The sequence below is a fragment of the Triturus cristatus genome, chromosome 3_1, assembly GCF_964204655.1.
Source record: "Triturus cristatus chromosome 3_1, aTriCri1.1, whole genome shotgun sequence".
Classification (NCBI taxonomy): domain Eukaryota; kingdom Metazoa; phylum Chordata; class Amphibia; order Caudata; family Salamandridae; genus Triturus; species Triturus cristatus.
In genome coordinates, this window is record NC_140583.1 from 21,643,284 (window position 1) to 21,660,584 (window position 17,301).

Below are 17,301 nucleotides of genomic sequence, written 5' to 3' on the forward strand. Positions count from 1 at the left end.
AAGAAAGTTAAATACAGATAGTTGCCAGAAAAATTAAAAAAAGAAAGTCCCTCAGGAGAAAGCAATTCAGGTATTTTACTGACCTCTGCTGGTCGTTTTCTATCTAGAAAGTTAAATAGAGACAGTTGAACAGAAAAAAAAGTCCCTAAGCGGAAACAGACAAGTCCTAGGGCTGATCTCCAGAGCCCACAAAGTACATACACATATAGGTATATACTAATATACAAGTACATACTAAAGTATATACAAGAGGTCTCGAATGCTCGACCTAAAAAAGGGCAGAGTGGGGCCATGGGTCCTGTGCCAGAAGGCCCTGCACCGCTAGAAATGATTGAGTCATCAGGGCATTTCCCTGGTCGTACAACATATGACAGGATCTTTAAACACCAGTGTGGACAAACTCAGCCAAAGTTGCCTAGTGGGGGATGGTTGGCGGCTGCACACAGAGGTGGCACAGGGCATCTTCCAACAATGAGGAGAACCCTGGCTCGAGCTTTTTGGCACAGCCGAGAATGTTTGTTTAGTGATTTTCCAAAGCAATTCTTGGTGGGAGACACCTTTCACTCAGGTTGGAGCTTAGGACTCCTGTTCGCCTTCCTGTCTCTACCTCTTCTGCCCAAAGCTATGAAGAAGATCAGAAATGACCAGAGCCATGTCATCCTAGTGGAGACTGTGGTACCCAGAACGTCTGGTCATGAGCTTCTGTCCTCTGATCCAGCTGCTCCATCAGCGGGACCTCCTGCTCGCAGACGCAGGGTTGTCTCTTCCACCAGAGCCTGCACAACCTACACCTTTGTGCTTGGAGACTGAGTGGTGACAGTTGACAGCTTTTGATCTACTTTCTGAAGTAGTGAGTGTTTTCTTGGCAGCCAGGCGTCGCTCCACTAAAGCTAACTATGTGGGACACTGGGAGAAGTTTGTTGTCGGGCGGTCTTCCCGAAATATCCAGCCTTTATAGGCACAGTTTTCTGACATATAACTTTCTTGTTTATCCTTAGCACTGCAAGATTTTGCTGTGGCGACAGTTAAAAGTTATTTATCGTCTCTTTCGTCCTTTTTACATTTACATGATCAGCTATCTTTATAGTCACCTGTTTTGATGTTTTCTAAAAATTCTGACCCATATGTTCCTCCAACAGCATTTGTGATGCTTCAGTGGGACCTCAATCTGGTTCTCACTTTTCGCAGTCTATTTGAGCCAGTGCAAATTTCTCACCTTATATTCCTTATATCAATAACGTCCTCTCATTTTGCGAGTGAATTAAAAGCACTGTCTGTCCAGCAACTAAATACCACCTTCTTGGACAAGCTATTACCTTAGATGGCAAAGTCGAGTTAGCAGTTTTAAACTGTCCTTCCAGCCTGCAGTGCAAACTGGGAGCCATGTTTTACCTTGCCTCACTCAAGGTGGCACAACAAATGCTGAAATCCCTGGGCATTGCTCTATCTTACAGGCATTGGGTACCCCTGGTACCGTATATTAAAGATTTACAAATATATAGCCATTCCACCTTTCATCTTGAATCTAAAGGCCTCTGTTTGCAAAGTCCTGTAGGGGTCTATTTTATCCCTGCTTCTCTTTAACATCTATATGGCCCCTTGGCTGGGCTGATGGTATAACAAGGGATGTCATTCTGTATGTATTCGGATGACACCCAGCTCATTTTCAGTCTGAGTCCCCAGGAGCAGCAGAAATATCTCATCCAGCCCTGCCTCTGCCAGACTTTCTCCCTCATTTGCCACTGGGTGCCTAAAAACTTTCTTAAATTGAATCCTGCTAAGACTGACCTTATGATGTTGGGTAAGGCTCTGGGTAGAGTCATTTCTCCAATCATGGCTGTCGATTATGGGGTCAGCGCCGACCCCAGCTGACAAGGGTAAAAACTTACGGCCTGATCTAGATCTTGGCAGATGGGACACTCAGTCACAAATGTGAAGGATATACCGTCCCCAATATTACAAGTATATTATATCCTATGGCGCTTGTAATGTGGCGTATGGGATATCCGTCACAAACGTGACGGATATCCCGTCCCCCGTATTACAATTTCATTATATCCTGTGGCGCTTGTAATGTGGCGTATGGGATATCCGTCACAAACGTGACGGATATCCCGTCCCCCGTATTCCAAGTGCATTATATCCTATGGCGCTTGTAATGTAGCGTATGGAATATGCGTCACAAATGTGACGGATAACCCGTATTCCAAGTGCATTATATCCTATGGCGCTTGTAATGTGGCGTATGGGATATTCGTCACAAATGTGACAGATATCCAGTCCCCCGTATTCCAAGTGCATTATATCCTATGGCGCTTGTAATGTAGCGTATGGAATATGCGTCACAAATGTGACGGATAACCCGTATTCCAAGTGCATTATATCCTATGGCGCTTGTAATGTGGCATATGGAATATGCGTCACAAATGTAATGGATATCCCGTATTCCAAGTGCATTATATCCTATGGCGCTTGTAATGTGGCGTATGGGATATGCGTCACAAATGTGACGGATATCCCGTATTCCAAGTGCATTATATCCTATGGCACTTGTAATGTGGCAGATGGAATATGCGTTACAAATGTGACAGATATCCCGTCCCCCGTATTCCAAGTGCAATTATATCCTATGGCGCTTGTAATGTGGTGTATCGGATATTCGTCACATTTGTGACTGAGTATTCAATCCGCCAAACTCTAATTCAGGCCCTTAGGAATAATAATGAATTCCAACTTGATGATGAACCTGGTACATGGAATTTCACAGTCATTGACAAGATTCATGTCGAAAGATTCATCATTTCAGACTCTGAAGTTGACCACTAAGCCGAAAGCATATCCCCAGTAGGCAGGAAATATTTTGACAACAGAGTTTCAAGGAGAGATGACTTTCAGCCCAAGGGTTAGGTTTGAATTGGAAACTACTAATTCACATAAGCTTATTATTGGTGCACTTGCGCTTGGATCGTGAGCACACACACTACATGTATAGTCCGTTGAAGAACCACTTGCAGCTTTTCATTGAAGCTCTTTTCATACCACCACGTCCAGCTGTATTTCCTGAAAGCTGCGCCAGATTTTTGCATCCATCAGTCATTTCTATTGTCTGCCTACATTCCTTGTCCAGATCTACTGTGGCACATTCATTACATACTCTCAATAGTAATTTCCAAGTGGATTAGAACTCCATTTTATGGTAGTCAGGGAAGCATCGAGTGACAGTTGTCATGGCTGCTATGTGAGTAACTGTTTTCAAAGCAGGTGATATCCGAATGCTTTGGCTATGAAATGCTGTGTGGAGACCATTACCCACACTGATTTTTAAATTATGCTGAGTTAAGGATGTTTATGCAGTCTTTGCTGTGTTTTAGGTTATTTTTGAGTGACTGTTCAGGGTTGAGCCACCGATCCCAAATTGTCTCTCTACCATGATAAGTAAATGTGTCCTTATTTTGCGCAGCAGAGGCCACCTGTCTGGCCCCTTTGTGATGCTCCTTCACATCCTGCATGTTAGTGGAACCATATAGCACTGGAGGTGGCAATGTGCAACCCCTCGCGTTGGTGGCTAAAAGAAGAGGGCTGTATGCTGACGACACCCAACTGGTGATCGCCTTCTCTAAGAGATGTAGTGTTAACCTGGAAAAGTTTAAGGAGGACATGCTAGAGGTTGTGGACTGGATGGCTACAAACTGCTTGCAGTTGAATGCCTGTAAGTCCGAGGTTCTGCTGTTCGGGAAGGACTGGGATATGTGGTCCGAGCAGTGCTGACCGGATCGTCTTAAACCGGCTCCTTCGCCAAAAAGAGGCGGTAAAGAACCTTGGTGTGTGGTTCGATAGTAGTCTTACCTTCGATACACAATCGAAAGCTGTGGCAGGGATCTGCTTTGGGCTTCTGCGAGGTTTGATACCTCTTCTGGGTTTCTTTCCTCCCAAAGTGCGTCAAACCATTATCCAGGCGGCAATTTTATCTAGACTGGACTATGGTAATTCTCTCTATCTTGGTGCCAATAAGTCCAGCATTAGGGCCCTGCAGAGAATTCAGAACGCAGCTGCACGCATTCTGGTGGCACTTACGAAATCTTGCGCTGTTTCCCATGTTCTTCCTAAACTACATTGGCTGCCTGTTGAAAAGCGAATCCAGTTTAAAACACTTTGTGTGTCTCACAGGATTCTGACTCAACAGGCACCTTAGGGGCTGGCCAATTTGCTAGAGCTCTATGTGCCGCGGTGCACTTTAAGGTCTGCTGACCAAGCTTTGGTTAGTACTCCTCGAGTCTTGAGAGCTAGAGCCGGAGGCCGTTCTTTCCGCAGTCTTGCGGCGAAACTCTGGAATTCGCTTCCTGTCTCTATCAGAGGGATCCAGAATCACTTTGTTTTTCGTAAAGCCATAAAGACCTGGCTTTTCCCGGCCTAACTCTAACATTCTTTCCTCCTTGGTCACTTTCATTGTCTTTGGTGGCGCTGGGACGACCCGTCGCTGGGGCAGCCATGCGCAATACAAATCAGACTATAAATAAATAAAAATAAATAAATGCAGGTACCCCCATGATAATATGTGGGGGTACACTAGTTGTCTTTTGCCTGCTTCTCGTTTGTGACGGGTGAAGCCTGTATTTGGGGCCCTCCGGGCAGTCAGAGACTACTGGCTGTTACTTGTAACAAACAATGACAATTTGCCATGGCTTCCTGCGGCCACATTCCTGCTGCACTCCAAGTAGCAGATGACTTGAGTACTCCCTTTTAACATTTGATTGTGAGTAGTTTGGTCCAGCAGTCAATACTTACTCCAGGAGGTGGTGTGTGGGATACTGTTCGATACTATGCAATAGAGCACACAGGTGGCACTCCTGCAGTAGACGCTTACTCCAGAAGGTGGTGTGTGGGATACCATTCGATACTATGCAATAGAGCACACTGGTGGCATTCCTGCAGTCGACGCTTACTCATGGAGGTGGTGTGTGGGATACCGTTCGATAGTATGCAATAGAGCACACAGGTGGCACTCCTGCAGTAGACGCTTACTCCAGGAGGTGGTGTGTGGGATACCGTTCCATACTATGCAATAGAGCACACAGGTGGCACTCCTGCAGTCGACGCTTACTCCATGAGGTGGTGTGTTGGATACCGTTCGATACTATGCAATAGAGCACACAGGTGGCACTCCTGCAGTAGACGCTTACTCATGGAGGTGGTGTGTGGGATACCGTTCAATAGTATGCAATAGAGCACACTGGTGGCACTCCTGCAGTAGACGCTTACTCCAGGAGGTGGTGTGTGGGATACCATTCGATACTATGCAATAGAGCACACAGGTGGCACTCCTGCAGTAGACGCTTACTCCAGGAGGTGGTGTGTGGGATACCGTTCGATACTATGCAATAGAGCACACTGGTGGCACTCCTGCAGTAGACGCTTACTCCAGGAGGTGGTGTGTGGGATACCGTTCGATACTATGCAATAGAGCACACAGGTGGCACTCCTGCAGTCGACGCTTACTCCAGAAGGTGGTGTTGGGATACCATTCGATACTATGCAATAGAGCACACTGGTGGCACTTCTGCAGTCGACGCTTACTCATGGAGGTGGTGTGTGGGATACCGTTCGATAGTATGCAATAGAGCACACAGGTAGCACTCCTGCAGTAAACGCTTACTCCAGGAGGTGGTGTGTGGGATACCGTTCGATAGTATGCAATAGAGCACACAGGTGGCACTCCTGCAGTAGACGCTTACTCATGGAGGTGGTGTGTGGGATACCGTTCGATAGTATGCAATAGAGCACACAGGTGGCACTCCTGCAGTCGACGCTTACTCATGGAGGTGGTGTGTGGGATACCGTTCGATACTATGCAATAGAGCACACTGGTGGCACTCCTGCATTAGACGCTTACTCCAGGAGGTGGTGTGTGGGATACCGTTCGATACTATGCAATAGAGCACATAGGTGGCACTCCTGCAGTCGACGCTTACTCCAGAAGGTGGTGTTGGGATACCATTTGATACTATGCAATAGAGCACACTGGTGGCACTCCTGCAGTCGACGCTTACTCATGGAGGTGGTGTGTGGGATACCGTTCGATAGTATGCAATAGAGCACACAGGTAGCACTCCTGCAGTAGATGCTTACTCCAGGAGGTGGTGTGTGGGATACCGTTCGATAGTATGCAATAGAGCACACAGGTGGCACTCCTGCAGTAGACGCTTACTCATGGAGGTGGTGTGTGGGATACCGTTCGATAGTATGCAATAGAGCACACAGGTGGCACTCCTGCAGTCGACGCTTACTCATGGAGGTGGTGTGTGGGATACCGTTCGATACTATGCAATAGAGCACACTGGTGGCACTCCTGCAGTAGACGCTTACTCATGGAGGTGGTGTGTGGGCTACCGTTCGATAGTATGCAATAGAGCACACAGGTAGCACTCCTGCAGTCGACGCTTACTCATGGAGGTGGTGTGTGGGATACCGTTCGATAGTATGCAATAGAGCACACTGGTGGCACTCCTGCAGTAGACGCTTACTCATGGAGGTGGTGTGTGGGATACCGTTCGATAGTATGCAATAGAGCACACAGGTGGCACTCCTGCAGTAGACGCTTACTCATGGAGGTGGTGTGTCGGATACCGTTCGATAGTATGCAATAGAGCACACTGGTGGCACTCCTGCAGTAGACGCTTACTCATGGAGGTGGTGTGTGGGATACCGTTCGATAGTATGCAATAGAGCACACAGGTGGCACTCCTGCAGTCTAACGCTTACTCATGGAGGTGGTGTGTGGGATACCGTTTAATACTATGCAATAGAGGACACAGGTGGCACTCCTGCAGTCGATGCTTACTCCAGAAGGTGGTGTGTGGGATACCATTCGATACTATGCAATAGAGCACACTGGTGGCACTCCTGCAGTAGACGCTTACTCATGGAGGTGGTGTGTGGGATACCGTTCGATACTATGCAATAGAGAACACAAGTGGCACTCCTGCAGTCTACGCTTACTCATGGAGGTGGTGTGTGGGATACCGTTCGATACTATGCAATAGAGGACACAGGTGGCACTCCTGCAGTCGATGCTTACTCCAGAAGGTGGTGTGTGGGATACCATTCGATACTATGCAATAGAGCACACTGGTGGCACTCCTGCAGTAGACGCGTACTCATGGAGGTGGTGTGTGGGATACCGTTCGATAGTATGCAATAGAGCACACAGGTAGCACTCCTGCAGTAGACGCTTACTCCAGGAGGTGGTGTGTGGGATACCGTTCGATACTATGCAATAGAGCACACAGGTGGCACTCCTGCAGTAGACGCTTACTCATGGAGGTGGTGTGTGGGATACCGTTCGATAGTATGCAATAGAGCACTCAGGTGGCACTCCTGCAGTCGACGCTTACTCATGGAGGTGGTGTGTGGGATACCGTTCGATACTATGCAATAGAGCACACTGGTGGCACTCCTGCAGTAGACGCTTACTCATGGAGGTGGTGTGTGAGATACCGTTCGATACTATGCAATAGAGGACACAGGTGGCACTCCTGCAGTCGATGCTTACTCCAGAAGGTGGTGTGTGGGATACCATTCGATACTATGCAATAGAGCACACTGGTGGCACTCCTGCAGTAGACGCGTACTCATGGAGGTGGTGTGTGGGATACCGTTCGATAGTATGCAATAGAGCACACAGGTAGCACTCCTGCAGTAGACGCTTACTCCAGGAGGTGGTGTGTGGGATACCGTTCGATACTATGCAATAGAGCACACAGGTGGCACTCCTGCAGTAGACGCTTACTCATGGAGGTGGTGTGTGGGATACCGTTTAATACTATGCAATAGAGGACACAGGTGGCACTCCTGCAGTCGATGCTTACTCCAGAAGGTGGTGTGTGGGATACCATTCGATACTATGCAATAGAGCACACTGGTGGCACTCCTGCAGTAGACGCTTACTCATGGAGGTGGTGTGTGGGATACCGTTCGATACTATGCAATAGAGAACACAAGTGGCACTCCTGCAGTCTACGCTTACTCATGGAGGTGGTGTGTGGGATACCGTTCGATACTATGCAATAGAGGACACAGGTGGCACTCCTGCAGTCGATGCTTACTCCAGAAGGTGGTGTGTGGGATACCATTCGATACTATGCAATAGAGCACACTGGTGGCACTCCTGCAGTAGACGCGTACTCATGGAGGTGGTGTGTGGGATACCGTTCGATAGTATGCAATAGAGCACACAGGTAGCACTCCTGCAGTAGACGCTTACTCCAGGAGGTGGTGTGTGGGATACCGTTCGATACTATGCAATAGAGCACACAGGTGGCACTCCTGCAGTAGACGCTTACTCATGGAGGTGGTGTGTGGGATACCGTTCGATAGTATGCAATAGAGCACTCAGGTGGCACTCCTGCAGTCGACGCTTACTCATGGAGGTGGTGTGTGGGATACCGTTCGATACTATGCAATAGAGCACACTGGTGGCACTCCTGCAGTAGACGCTTACTCATGGAGGTGGTGTGTGGGCTACCATTCAATAGTATGCAATAGAGCACACAGGTAGCACTCCTGCAGTCGACGCTTACTCATGGAGGTGGTGTGTGGGATACCGTTCGATAGTATGCAATAGAGCACACTGGTGGCACTCCTGCAGTAGACGCTTACTCATGGAGGTGGTGTGTGAGATACCGTTCGATACTATGCAATAGAGGACACAGGTGGCACTCCTGCAGTCGATGCTTACTCCAGAAGGTGGTGTGTGGGATACCATTCGATACTATGCAATAGAGCACACTGGTGGCACTCCTGCAGTAGACGCGTACTCATGGAGGTGGTGTGTGGGATACCGTTCGATAGTATGCAATAGAGCACACAGGTAGCACTCCTGCAGTAGACGCTTACTCCAGGAGGTGGTGTGTGGGATACCGTTCGATACTATGCAATAGAGCACACAGGTGGCACTCCTGCAGTAGACGCTTACTCATGGAGGTGGTGTGTGGGATACCGTTCGATAGTATGCAATAGAGCACACAGGTGGCACTCCTGCAGTCGACGCTTACTCATGGAGGTGGTGTGTGGGATACCGTTCGATACTATGCAATAGAGCACACTGGTGGCACTCCTGCAGTAGACGCTTACTCATGGAGGTGGTGTGTGGGCTACCGTTCAATAGTATGCAATAGAGCACACAGGTAGCACTCCTGCAGTCGACGCTTACTCATGGAGGTGGTGTGTGGGATACCGTTCGATAGTATGCAATAGAGCACACTGGTGGCACTCCTGCAGTAGACGCTTACTCATGGAGGTGGTGTGTGGGATACCGTTTAATACTATGCAATAGAGGACACAGGTGGCACTCCTGCAGTCGATGCTTACTCCAGAAGGTGGTGTGTGGGATACCATTCGATACTACGCAATAGAGCACACTGGTGGCACTCCTGCAGTAGACGCTTACTCATGGAGGTGGTGTGTGGGATACCGTTCGATACTATGCAATAGAGAACACAGGTGACACTCCTGCAGTCTACGCTTACTCATGGAGGTGGTGTGTGGGATACCGTTCGATACTATGCAATAGAGGACACAGGGTGCACTCCTGCAGTCGATGCTTACTCCAGAAGGTGGTGTGTGGGATATCATTCGATACTATGCAATAGAGCACACTGGTGGCACTCCTGCAGTAGACGCGTACTCATGGAGGTGGTGTGTGGGATACCGTTCGATAGTATGCAATAGAGCACACAGGTAGCACTCCTGCAGTAGACGCTTACTCCAGGAGGTGGTGTGTGGGATACCATTCGATACTATGCAATAGAGCACACAGGTGGCACTCCTGCAGTAGACGCTTACTCCAGGAGGTGGTGTGTGGGATACCGTTCAATACTATGCAATAGAGCACACTGGTGGCACTCCTGCAGTAGACGCTTACTCCAGGAGGTGGTGTGTGGGATACCGTTCGATACTATGCAATAGAGCACACAGGTGGCACTCCTGCAGTCGACGCTTACTCCAGAAGGTGGTGTGTGGGATACCATTCGATACTATGCAATAGAGCACACTGGTGGCACTCCTGCAGTCGACGCTTACTCATGGAGGTGGTGTGTGGGATACCGTTCGATAGTATGCAATAGAGCACACAGGTAGCACTCCTGCAGTAGACGCTTACTCCAGGAGGTGGTGTGTGGGATACCGTTCGATAGTATGCAATAGAGCACACAGGTGGCACTCCTGCAGTAGACGCTTACTCATGGAGGTGGTGTGTGGGATAACGTTCGATAGTATGCAATAGAGCACACAGGTGGCACTCCTGCAGTCGACGCTTACTCATGGAGGTGGTGTGTGGGATACCGTTCGATACTATGCAATAGAGCACACTGGTGGCACTCCTGCAGTAGACGCTTACTCATGGAGGTGGTGTGTGGGCTACCGTTCGATAGTATGCAATAGAGCACACAGGTAGCACTCCTGCAGTCGACGCTTACTCATGGAGGTGGTGTGTGGGATACCGTTCGATAGTATGCAATAGAGCACACTGGTGGCACTCCTGCAGTAGACGCTTACTCATGGAGGTGGTGTGTGGGATACCGTTCGATAGTATGCAATAGAGCACACAGGTGGCACTCCTGCAGTCTAACGCTTACTCATTGAGGTGGTGTGTGGGATACCGTTTAATACTATGCAATAGAGGACACAGGTGGCACTCCTGCAGTCGATGCTTACTTCAGAAGGTGGTGTGTGGGATACCATTCGATACTATGCAATAGAGCACACTGGTGGCACTCCTGCAGTAGACGCTTACTCATGGAGGTGGTGTGTGGGATACCGTTCGATACTATGCAATAGAGAACACAGGTGGCACTCCTGCAGTCTAACGCTTACTCATGGAGGTGGTGTGTGGGATACCGTTCGATACTATGCAATAGAGGACACAGGTGGCACTCCTGCAGTCGATGCTTACTCCAGAAGGTGGTTTGTGGGATACCATTCGATACTATGCAATAGAGCACACTGGTGGCACTCCTGCAGTAGACGCTTACTCATGGAGGTGGTGTGTGGGATACTGTTCGATAGTATGCAATAGAGCACACAGGTGGCACTCCTGCAGATGAGGCTTACCCCAGGAGCTGGTCTGTAGTGTGACTTCAGATAGTCTGCGACAGTGTACACCGTGCCGGGATCCAGCAGTGGAGGCCTCTCCAGGAGGTGGTGTGCAGTTAGATACTTGGCAATAGTGTGCACAGGCGATAACACGCTGGGCCTGACTGAGATCTTGGCAGATGGGTTACTCCATCACAACCCGTCCGCTGAAATATAAATCCCATTATATCCTATGGGTTTTACATTTCTGTGGACAGGATATCCGTCACCGTGTGACATAGGAACCATCTGCCACAATCTAAATCAGCCTCTGAATTTGAATGTCCTGTCAGCACTTTATTCAATAAAATAAAAATACTTTACTATAGGTAAGTAAGATGTTCCTCATGTTAAATAGAGATAAACATCAAAAACCAGAAGTGCTCAGCAACTACTGTGCAAGTGAATTAAACTTTGCACTAGATGCCATATTTTAGTTCAACAGTGGGCCCTATGGTCAGTTTTTATCTCGCGAGGGGTGCTCCACTCTGGGAAGTGAAGAGGTATTTGGGTCTCTGATCTCGGCCTGCTCTCTGGTGGTGACTCCGAGTGGGATGACCAGATCAACTACTGAAAATCTGTTGGTCCTGGTATGCACAGATTGCATTTCGTTTTTTTGTCCAGGAATGTGTGTGATGCACCCAGTCGCAGTGGCGGCTGGTGGAATTTGAAACTGGTGAGGCGTATGCAAAACAAATCAACTTATGCGAGCGAGCGCAGCGAGCTAGCCCGACGGCACAAAAGGAGGTTCAGGGGGGTTCTCCCTCGTGAAGAAATTTTAAAAAAATTGTCATCTTTTTAGTGCGATTTTCAGCACTATTTCTGTGATAAATGGACTAAAAATTCAGTTCTTCTAGGCATTCATAAAAGAATACTCATACATTACTTCAGAGAATTTCTGGGCTGCCAAGCAAGTCTGATGTCTGAAGAGGGCTAGGGTACTAAGCAAGACTGCTTTGGCTCTACCCTTTCCAATAGAAAACACTAGTTAGCGATGTGAACAAGTTCAATGGACAAATCTGTGGTCTAGGGAGAGTCCCTCTCCTGAGAAAGACATTTAAAAAAGATTGGCAAATGGTGCATTTTAAAGAAAATTAATGCAGCGATAAAGCAAGGTTTATTAAGGAGTGGGAACGTATCGTCTTGAAATATTAAACACATTAAAAACTGCCCCGTATCTTCTTGCATTAATTTGTTCAACAGTTACTGTAATATGTAAATTGTTCTGCATGACAACTTTAGCCCTTTAAAATGTATGCTTGCCCAGTGTCTTGAACTGCATGCAGCATTAAGTTTGTAAAAATATGCTCTAACCAGACTTCGGGAAGCACCCACAGCTGCCCCAATATCACCAAACACCCGCAGGCAAGTAATGTCAGTTCCCTTTCAAACTATCCACAGCCACCACATATGACCCTTGTATATGTTAATCCAACAAACAGCCTCGCATCGCACCAGTGTACAGGGCTGGAACAAACTGTCAGTCTCTTGAGTGCGACTGAAAACTCGAAAGCGATCACACAAGTCCACACAGTTACACACTGGTTCTTCTCGCTGACAGAGTTCCATTGCGATAAACACACATGTTGGTCTCACAGATGGGTAAATTCATATTTTCGGACAACTAAGGATATCCTCACAGACGCTGTAGATTATTCATCACAGGTACTTGAGTTCATCAGTAGAGACACTGTGCAGTCATCACCGGCACATTCGTCATCAGAGGCCAACCAGTTCATACTCACACAGACACACAACTGCAATGGTTGCGGCAGGCCAACATAACATCTAATTAAAAGGCCGTGGAGACAAGTAACCAATCATCCACAACAAGGTAACACACAAAACCGCTCAAGGAGACAAACAGCCATTAATAAAGTGCTCGTGCTAAGTCATCGGTCAGCTCTAAAGTGCTAGCGTTCACAATGAATGCATTGGTTGCGGCTGGCCAACATAACATCTATTTAAAAGGCTTTAGAGAGACGCAACAAATCATCCACAACATGTTAAAACACAAGACCGCTCTAGGAGATAAACAGCCTTTGATAAAGTGCTTGTGCTTACGTGGATAGGCTGCCGCCACGGAATGAGGCACGAAGGTGCGTGCAGTGCAGCGTGAAATCCGACAGTCCTAATAACACATGGTAGGGCCACGCCAGGTGAGTTGCCCTTGGCCCCATTAACCAAAGGTGCTAATTGCAAGAATGCTGCAATTAGCGTCAGAAGTAGAACGATAGGGTCGTGGCATTAGTGGGGCAATGCCCCAATGCCCCCAATGGACGCACAGCCACTGCTCAATCGGATGTCCAAAAACCCACCACTCAAAGAAAAGTAGAATCCACCCTCTTGGGAACTATACATGTCTCTTTTGGTATCAGAAATGTAGGAAGGGGGCTACTTGAGGACCAGGGAGCACCGTCTCTGTAGTCCATGTGAAGTATGCACTAGCTATTTGGGACTTCATGATGAGTGGTCAGTAATAGGACACACTACTTCTCCGCCCTCGGGTTACCATTACTGGGGATCTCAGTAGTTTTTGTGGGCAGACTGGTGGAGCAGCCATAAAAAAGGGGACTTTGTAAAATGCCATTACGAGTGGCCCATTAAAAAGGCCATTATTTCTCTACTCCGGAATGACCATTACCAGGGGTCTCAGTGGACGATGTAATTATCGATGGGGGCAGAATATATCCTCCCATTGGCCAGGCATGGTCAGGCAGGTGGTCCGCACCTGATGATTTTCCAGGGACCCCCTATTATGAGAGAAGGCAGCATAGATCCCAGTGTGGGCAGCTTGTGTCCTGGTCATGAGACCCTCCTCGTCTGTGGCAGGGGAACGGCAGCTATGGCAGCTGGGCCCGCTTCATCTGCCTGGAACCCTGCACCGATATGTCACGACAGTAAAACCGGAGTGACTCCAGTGGGTGGAAAACAGAGGGACTACCAAGAACGGGCGGGGCAGCCAAGGACAGTTCTAACTACGCCTCGGTGACGCAGCCCTGCCCTTTTTAGGAGCCGTGCATGTGTGATTCTGGTCTTCCAATGAACATATTGCTCATTAACTGTGAAAGAGTTGAGCAACACTATACTATCCTAATCTTGTTTTTGCATTCTCATCTCATAGGCCACGTCTGAAAACAGCTACACGAAAGAGAAGATTCGCATCGTGGAGGGCATCTGCCTGCTGTCGGATGGCGACTCGGAGTGGGATGACCTGAAGCAGATCAAGCCATCACGCGGCAGCATCCTGCGCGACCATGTGTGCATTAAGACGGACACTGTGTCCATCCAAGCCAGCACAGGCTCCCTGGACAACACCGAGACAGAGCAACTGCTGCAAGAGGAGCAGTCTGAGAGCAGCAGCGTCAGCCTGGCCCCAACGCCTGACCGGCGCAGCTCCCTGCCCGACACTGGCTGGAAGCACCAGGAGCCCAGGCCGGCCACAGAGAGCGAGGTCTGAGCACCCCTACCTGCCACAAACTGTCGGAGATGACCAAATTGGACCGTGGTATCTGAACTCTCCAAGCGAGGCATCCGGCTGCATTGCAGAGAGGGAGAGGTGACTGTCCCAGCACAAACTCACTCTGGTTTGGTGTGGACGAGATGCTTCACAAATGCTCTTTCTGGTTGAGGACTCCTGCTGAAAACTGGATGCCGTTGCAAATTTATGTCGCTCTCCCACAGCATACCGTTATTTATCATGCCCCTTTCTTGGCCTGGCCTGGAGTGGACCTGCCCACTATGCTCAACCCTGGGGGGGGTCACAAGCTCTCGCAGGCTTTAAGGATGTTCTGCCATTTCTTCCAAGGACGCAGATCAGATATGGACTTTAGGGCAGCCGCAGTTTGCACCAAACTGCAGGGCTCAAATTTCATTAGACTGATTCTGTGTTCCAGAAAAATAAAATTAAAAACTAGTCGTAACCATGGACAGGGATTAAAGCTACTGGGGAAGCGAGGAAGAGGAGTAAGGCTGGGAGCATTAGTGGGGTTCTGCCTTTTCCAGAATTCCACCAGGTTATTTCAATGCACTCAGTCTGTATAGACACGTTGCTTGGGGTGTTCCTGTGTACCTCATTCGATCTGTGAACAGTAACGGGAATGAGTGGTAAGTGATGTTGGCAGTGGTCCATTTAAGACTCAGACTGGCCTGGCTCTGATCGATGGTGTGGGCAGGCCAGGGCAGGTTGAGCCTTCGATGGTTCTGGTGCTGGGTCCGCTTGCGCATGTGGTTACTGGCACTAGGTCGATGAAATCCTCCTGAGACGAGGTCAGAACAAGATTTGTGGCGTATGGAATGATCATTTCACTAAGGCAAGCTGGTCTTGGAGTGTCAGATGCTGGGTTAGATTAGATTCATTAATGACATTCCTGGCGCCGGGCTAGGTTGGACTTTTAACATTCCTGGCACTGCATCAGGTTGAGATAGTCCTAGTCCAGCTACTAGATTCTATTAATCTTCTGAAGAGGTAATGTATCAGGTTTAAAACTGGTTCCTGTGCCCGAGACTGTGCTTCTGCATCCCACAGCACCTGCATCAGCTCTTGGGGATGTCTGCCTTTCGTCCTTGAAGCTGCTGTCTCCGGATGCTTTGCTAATGGTGGCGGTGAGCACTTGTGTGCCAGTGTTGGACTGGACAGTAGCTGATGTGCAAGAGGGAAGAGCATAGGCACACTTCTGTTTAAGGAAAACATCACTATTTTAAGGCATGCCGTCAGGTCGTCCCCTGTTTGCACGCAGGAGCAGAAGCAGAGTGTTGTAATAGCAGTGTGCCTGGCTGCAGCTTGGACGAGAGTCGCCTGCAGGCGGAGCCCTCACTCTCCATCAAAATGATCCTAACTCTTCTACACAGCTTTGTTATGGACATTGGAAGTGTCATTTCAGGACACTGCTTGTGGGTAATTGCTATGGAGTGCTTTCTCGGCTGGTAAGCCGAGGCCCACATGGGAGCTGATGGATGGGGAATTCTAATTTTGTACTAAGTCTAAAAGATTTGCGAGCCCGTTTTGAGTTTATTTGTAATATTTTAACAATATCCCCCTGTGGGAGATCTCGGGGTTTTTATTTAACCACTATGTTCAGTGTTTTAGGGATCTGATAACTTAATATAAAGTTTGCTTTTCTTAAACGTTGTCTGTTTTCTGTCTTGGAGAAAACGATGAGTCCTGCAGCAGTGAGAGAACAGATCATATAGTGGGGAGAGAGGATTCCAGACTCCATAGGACAGTCTCATTGCGCAGTAAATACTGCCTGGCTATGCACAGTCTACAAGAAAACGATACGCCTTACACTACTGGGAACTTCTAATGGATGCTTCCTACTGCAGATTCCTCATCTTTTGAATCACCCAGGTGCTAGACTGCAACAAAAACATTTTTGTTTGAGGCATATGTGCTGTAGATTCATATGCTTTGCATACTCTTGCCATCTAGTGTTGGGTCCGGATGTTTGCAAGTTGATTTTCTTCGAAGAAGTCTGTTCGAGGCATATGAGCTGCAGATCACACACTTAGGATAAGATCGCCATCTGGTGTTGGGCTCGGATGCTTGCAGGTTGTTGTTGTCTTCGGAAGTCTTTGGTCACGAGATAGGTGACTCCTCCCTTGGACGATAGTGCGCATGGGCATCCACTCCATCCTCAGATTGTTTTTTTCCGCAATTGGGTTCGGATGTAACTTTTCCACTCCGGTAGAAAAATTCTAAAACAAGCTATCGAAGCCAAAAAACTTTTACCAAACAACATCGAGGCACCTTCACTCGACATCGAATTCATCGGGCCGGTTCCTGACGTCGACGCGGGAGATTAGACCTATCCGCGCCGTGAGGCCTGCGGCTCATGGAAAGGACGCCGTTTAAAAAATGCCCCCAATGTGGAGCAAAGTTCCCGCACAGTGACCATCACATGGTCTGTAACCTGTGCCTGTCACCGGAACACGACGAGTCCAGCTGTCCAGCCTGCGCCGCATTTCGATCCAAAAAGACCATTCGGGATCGACGAGCTCGACGCCATATCTTGGCACACAGACCGGCCCCGGAACCAGAAGACATCTTTGATGAGGGTCCCGATGCCCGAAAGAAGATTCCGAGGAACTTCACATTATATCAGAAGCAGATGACTCAGACGACCCCATTACTCCGGGGCAACGCGTGAGTACCAATGCCCCTACCCCAACCCC

At 48.5% G+C, this 17,301-nt stretch overlaps 1 protein-coding gene across 8 annotated transcripts in view; it reads left to right on the plus strand.

Moving 5' to 3' along the window:
* Positions 1–16,254, plus strand: part of LRP4 (LDL receptor related protein 4) — a 507,202-nt gene extending 490,948 nt beyond the window's left edge. For 7 of the 8 annotated variants that reach the window (XM_085646645.1, XM_085646639.1, XM_085646647.1 and 4 more), the window contains one exon: positions 14,252–16,254. Coding sequence is in view for 5 of the 8 variants with exons in the window: in XM_085646639.1 (XP_085502765.1) it covers positions 14,252–14,587 (336 nt within the window). In the remaining 3 variants the exon portion in view is untranslated. The remainder of the gene's footprint in view (positions 1–14,251) is intronic. The other variant, XM_085646646.1, reaches the window with a different exon arrangement.
* Positions 16,255–17,301: the final 1,047 nt, after the last annotated feature.